This window comes from Silene latifolia, chromosome 11 (genome assembly GCF_048544455.1).
Source record: "Silene latifolia isolate original U9 population chromosome 11, ASM4854445v1, whole genome shotgun sequence".
NCBI classification, from domain to species: Eukaryota; Viridiplantae; Streptophyta; class Magnoliopsida; order Caryophyllales; family Caryophyllaceae; genus Silene; species Silene latifolia.
In genome coordinates, this window is record NC_133536.1 from 53,823,736 (window position 1) to 53,830,439 (window position 6,704).

Consider the following 6,704-nt stretch of genomic DNA (forward strand, 5'->3'; position numbering starts at 1 on the left):
GCGGTTACATACACTCCCGTGTAATAAATACTTAAAAGGTACTATCTTTATACGACAATCCCGTTAGCATGTCCATTCTTGAAAAATCTTTATACGACAAGTGTATATACCGGCAATCTTCCATTTATACGTAAGGCATAAGTATTCATTTGCGCTACCTAATTTGTTTAGAGTGTACTAATTGTAAATGAAATGAGCAGAGAACGTCGGAGGATTGAGGGTTTTTGAGAACTTTTAAGAGGTTATACCCGTTTAGTTTTTTATTTTTCTTATCCAAGCCCGCTATTTAAGCGGGCTGAACGGACTGCGCCGAACGGGCCGACCCACACTTGATCAGCTCTACAATCTAGGTACTTGTTTCGTGAGTTAACTTGATTCATTTGAACGTTATTTGATTTCATCAGTCATGCATCTGTGCGTATCGGAGAGGCTTCCCAGGAGGTCACCCATCCCAACACTACTCTCACCCGAGCACGCTTAACTGTAGAGTTTCTTTTGATGTGCTACCAAAACTGAAAGTTAACTTTGTTGATATAATTAGCACTTTGAATCTTTTTAAATTTTTTTTTCTTTCAAAATTTACCTTTAGTACTATTTAATTACAAATCTGTTACATGATTTACAAATTTTTGCGAGAAAAACATTATTTTGCCAAAACAATCAAATTTTCGATGTTAACCTCCTAACTAATGATTTTGACGTCATTTTTTTGCTGAAGTCAACAAAACCATTTTCTTCAAAAAGTAAACTTAATCTTGTTTTCGTAACATTTTTTATTTCTTTAGTTTATCGACATTCTAATTTTTATTTCTCTTGTACTCATTTTGTAGTATAATTTTCTATGTAAATTCTATAATATGACCGTCGTACCTGTGATATGAAAAATAAATTTTTTTGTAAGATAATGACCAGTTTTTATAACTAATGGTCTTTATCCCCCAAAGTGGTCACTATTAAACAACGAGTACTCACTTTTATACAAAGAAACACGAAAAAAACAGTCGTACAACAAAGTTGCTTATTTTCCTAAACTGGTTTCTCTTTGTTATGATTTGTCGTTTCTTTTCTCAAAATTTTCACATTATTTGCACACGTAACTTTAAATTATTATAATGTCTATATTTGCCCTATGATGCACTCATTTTCAGTGAAAAAAATACTCTATATTGAATTTTTATATTGATAGTTTTTCCAAGATGTTTTTTTTTAATTGATTTTGTGGGAGATCTTTTTTTTTACTTTCATTTCTGAACGCACTTAATTTATTTAATCAATTTTTTATTCTAATTATTTTTTCTTTTTCACTCCTAAATTTTTTTGTCCAAATTATTTTTCTCAACTATTTAAATTTTATATCAAATTAAATTTTTTCTACAAATATCTTACAAATAAAGTTGTGAATCTAATTTTGAATGAAACGGTTTAACAATATATAAATTTTAGAGTTATCTAAGATAGATACTAAGTAACTTATTTATTTAATTTGATATGCTATGTTTTTAAATGTGATACGTTTATTTGAGATTGTTATTCAAGATTATAAAGTTTTAATTAAAAAAGTAAAAGAAATTAAGGACTTTAATAAACAAAATTATATATTACAACAAATTTTCTAAATTATCAATGTTTTGAAAAACATACAAAACATAATTGTGATTTGTAAAAAAATAAAAAAGTAAAATAAATTAAGGACTTTAATAAACAAAATTATATATTAAAAGTTTAAAACAAATTTCCTAAATTATCAATGTTTGAAAAACATACAAAACATAATTGTGATTTGTAAAAAAATAAAAAAAAATTTGATTATAAACTTTTCTTTTGATTACATAGAAGTTTATAAAACTTTTAAATTTTTTATTAAAGTAGATAAACAATAAAAAAAACATTAATGAAATTAATCAAAGTGCTTCCAAAATTTAATATTTAAATTTCTTTTCATATTATTTATATTTGATTAAATTTCATTCAGACTTAGTATTTTTTTTTAAGCAAACAATTTTTAGGTTTGCCTTAGCTTGAACATATCTTAATTTAAGTCGCAAAAGATACTCGCCACAGGTGTTTGTTAGTTCGTGGCTAAAAAAATATTTACCACGGAACATTTCGTGGCTAAATAATATTTCGCCACGGGTGTGACATAGCTCGTGGCTAAAATGATTATTTACCACGGGTGTAGCCTAATTCGTGGCGCAAGTGACTTTTTCTCACAGTAAAAGTTATCTCGTGGCATAAAAGTTTTTCCAAAATAATGAATAAGTTTTTCCCGTGGCTAACCAGAATTTAGCCACGAATTATAAATTCTCGTGGCATAATTCGTGGCGCAAGTGACAATTTGTTGTAGTGTAGCTAATCTTCCTGGAGATCTTTAGTGATAGGATCATGATTTTATCTTGATCATAAGCTCTTCATTTTGAGCTTGTTATAAACTTGATCGAGCATTTTGCTTGAGTGATCATCATACTTGAAACTTGTTACAGTTACTATGACGTTTAAGAATCTTCAATGTTATAGCTCAAGCTGCTATAACATGACTTAAATGATGCTTCACAAATCCTCAATGTTATAGCCAAGATTGCTATAACATTACATGCTCAAATTGTAAACTTTAATCAATCTATTAAAGACTAAGCAAACGATTACAAGCGAGAGTATATATAACATAAAGTAAATACTTGTTATTATTAAAACTAATCATATGTCTATATGGTCCAACACTTATAATCCCGAAATGAGTTGCATGACCGTACCCGACCCAATTAACCCGATTATCTAATCTAGTTTCAGTGCAAAGACTTTCGACCCCAAGAAACAAGCTCTTACTTCTTAGGCCCTGTTGTTTTCTGTAACACCCCTATCTACAAGAAGCCTTAACAAGACCTTCCCTAGCAGATACGAGCATTACCATCTCGGTTGCCCAAGGAATAGTATATATCATAACGTCAATAAAAGAATTAATTAAGTTTATTACAAGTTTAACTCAACAAAAGAAAGATACAACTGATCAACAACAACTTTCAACTATGGTGATAATACTACATGCCAAGACTCGGTGAAAGACTCGTCCCTCCAACGTACCCAGATAAGCTCCACATTTCAACACCTGCTAAGACTAACTACTCACCATAATGGATCACGGCAGACACATAATAAGAAAGAAAGACAAACAAACCACACAAGGTCAGTAACTGAAGAAAACACACAACACAAGGTACAACATACACACATCCATCTACAACTCCAATCATTCATCAATCATCTGACTAACCCGAAGGTAAAGTCTTGCCAGAATATCCATCGCAACAGATATTACACACCGCCAGTGGGGGATCGCAGCCTTTTCCACCGAAGTCCCGCTCATCTCCATTGAGCGAATAACCCATGTCCATTAATGTGAACATCCCCCTTGTGACGGGAACCACAAGGGGCGAATCAAGGGAGTGAAGCCATTCCCGATGATGACTCCACTCAGCCAGGGACGCACCTCGCACACAAACACAATGATACTATCACACAATCAACGATGCTACACAACACACATAACAACCAATCAACAGTACTGAGTAGAAAAACCTACCTTTAGCAATTAGCAGCCACAACGCATACATCCACACGAAGATAAGACAACCTCCATCAACACCTATCACAAACAGTAGGGAAAACCCTATTACTTACAACCATAACCACAACGAAACCTATGTATGATGATGATGACTTACCTATGCTCGACATTCCGGCGACAAGACCGCTACCCAACTCAAGTCTCCATCCCCATGGTGTCTCCAAGTGTAAAGGATCGCAATAGGTTGAAGGCTGGTGGAAGAGAAAGCATATCGTCGATTAGGTTTAGGGAGAAAAGAAAAAGAAAACTAATTTGGAGTTTACGACTCACGACTTATATACTTACGCTGGACTCGCCATACTCGATCGAGTATGAGACTTACTTGATCGAGTCACTAGACTACTCGATCGAGTAGCCTACACTAGATCGAGTTCCCACATCCCCACGGTTACAATGACACAAGGTCGCTTGTGTGAAAGGTTCTAAGGGTCTAACATGTGTCTAAGGTCAGTCAACAGGTAGTCAACGGGTCTTAAATAGGGCGGGTATTTACATTTTCAGCTGAAACGAGTTGAATCGAATTGAATGAAGTTGAGCTGATATGAACCAAACTGAATGAAGCTGAATTCAGAGTTAATTTGTGAAGAGATGAACTGAACTGAACTGACTGAAGCTAACCTGAGCTGAATTAAACAGAGCCAAACTAAATAAAAAAGAGCTAAAATAAAGCAAAAAAGAACATGACCTTATAGAGTATGAAAAGTTCTTGTGTCCCTCGGGAGTACGGTACTCCGTACACCCAAAGCCAATTCACTAAATGAAATATTATAATGACTTAGTGTAAGGAATACCATACTCCCGGAGGACACCAAGATTTTTCATAGAGTCTAGTCTCATATACACAAACACAAACCCCAAATATGAAAAAACCCACCCACAATCATATACCCATGATAAGTTCACCCCCTCATAACCCAGCAAAAATAGAAATGGGCTAAAAAGCCCAAATAATAACCCATCCAATCCAATTCCTAAAACCCTAAACCTTTCTCCCACCCAATCAATAAAATCATCTTAAGCCTCCACATTTATAAACCCTCCTCATTCCGCCAAACCTTAAAACCCTAATTCCCAAATCGCCAAATTACACCTTCAACAAAAACCCTAACAATGGCGGAAGTCGATGTTTCTCGCTCCGACAAGAAGAAGAAGTCAAAGTCCAAGCAAAATGATACCGCTGATGAAACCGTCACTGCTGAAATTGACACTTCAACCTTCGATTTCTTAATCAAACCGTCTCAAATCACCCCACCTACTGACACTTCTGAGTGGCCGATTCTACTGAAGAACTACAACCGTCTCAACGTCCGTACCGGTCACTACACTCCTCTGCCTTCTGGGTTTTCGCCATTGAAGCGGCCATTAACGGAGTATATAAGGTATGGTGTTCTTAACCTTGATAAACCTGCGAATCCCTCGTCTCACGAGGTTGTTGCTTGGATTAAAAGGATTCTTAAGGTTGAGAAAACGGGTCATAGTGGTACACTTGACCCGAAAGTCACTGGTAATTTAATTGTTTGTATTGAACGGGCGACCCGTTTAGTGAAATCGCAGCAAGGTGCTGGAAAAGAGTATGTTTGTGTTGCTAGGTTGCATTCTGGTGTACCCGATGTTGCGAAAGTAGCGAGGGCGTTAGAGACCTTGACTGGTGCTGTGTTTCAGCGTCCGCCGTTGATTTCGGCGGTGAAGCGACAACTTAGGATTAGGACAATTTATGAGAGTAAGTTGTTGGAGTATGATGCCGATAGGCATTTGGTTGTGTTTTGGATTAGTTGTGAGGCGGGTACGTATGTGAGGACTCTGTGTGTTCATTTAGGGTTGTTGCTTGGTGTTGGTGGGCATATGCAGGAACTGAGACGGGTGCGGTCTGGTATTAATGGTGAAAAGGATAATATGGTGACAATGCATGATGTTATGGATGCTCAGTGGATGTATGAGAATTATAGGGATGAGAGTTATTTAAGGCGGGTTATTATGCCTTTGGAGGTGTTGTTGACGAGTTATAAGAGGTTGGTTGTTAAGGATTCGGCTGTGAATGCGATATGTTATGGTGCTAAGTTGATGATTCCGGGGTTGTTAAGGTTTGAGAATGATGTTGAGGTTGGTGAGGAGGTTGTGCTTATGACTACTAAAGGTGAGGCGATTGCGCTTGGGATTGCTGAGATGACCACTGCTGTTATGGCGACTTGTGATCACGGGACTGTGGCCAAGATTAAGAGGGTTATTATGGATAGGGATACTTATCCTAGGAAGTGGGGGCTTGGGCCAAAGGCGAGTATGAAGAAGAAGTTGATTTCTGAGGGGAAGTTGGATAAGCATGGGAAGCCGAATGAGAAGACTCCGAGTGAGTGGGCGAGGAATATGCCTTTGCCTACTGGTGGTGATGCTGTGGTTGCTAAAATTGCTGCCTCGGCTGATGATGCAGTCAAGGTGGATGGAGAGGTGGCTGTTGAGGAGAAGGAGAAGAAGCACAAGAGGAAGTTGGAGGAGGTTGATGCTGTTAGCCCTGCTGATGCTGCCAAGAAGGTGAAGGTTGATGAGGAAGTTGATGTCGGGAGTGAGAAGAAAGACAAGAAAAAGAAGAAGAAAAAGGAGGAGGCCGAGGAAGCCTCTCCTGAAGTGAAGTCATCATCCAAGAAGGAAAAGAAGAAGAAAGACAAAGAGGAGAAGAAGTCTGAGGCTTCGGATGAGGAAAAGTCCGAAAAGAAGAAAAAGAAGAAGAAGAGCAAGGATGTGGAAAATGGCGATGATGCCCCTGTAGAGGCAGAGGAAGAAAGCAGGAGCGAGAAAAAGAAAGACAAGAAGGAGAAGAAGAAAAAGAAGGATAAAGATGGTGATGAAGAATGAAATAAAATTATCGATATTATGTGTCAATCGAATTAGTATTTAGATGATGTGTATGTTCTATCGTTCTTCTTAACTCTCACATTATGGTTTTAAGTTTTAAGTTTTTGTATTGTTTTTAATGTATTTCGATCAGAACTATGGTTGCGGCTTTAGATGTTCATTTCCGGGCTTCTGTCCCTTTCATCAGCTCGTTTTGCTGTTCGAGCTATAATATCAATCTTCCTTTTGTTTGTTA

At 36.8% G+C, this 6,704-nt stretch overlaps 1 protein-coding gene across 1 annotated transcript; it reads left to right on the forward strand.

The window, feature by feature from the left end:
• The first annotated feature begins 4,646 nt into the window (after positions 1–4,646).
• On the forward strand, positions 4,647–6,704 carry LOC141611643 (H/ACA ribonucleoprotein complex subunit 4). The gene has a single exon (XM_074430230.1). The coding sequence runs from the start codon at positions 4,733–4,735 to the stop codon at positions 6,467–6,469; it is 1,737 nt and encodes a 578-aa protein (XP_074286331.1). The 5' UTR covers positions 4,647–4,732; the 3' UTR covers positions 6,470–6,704.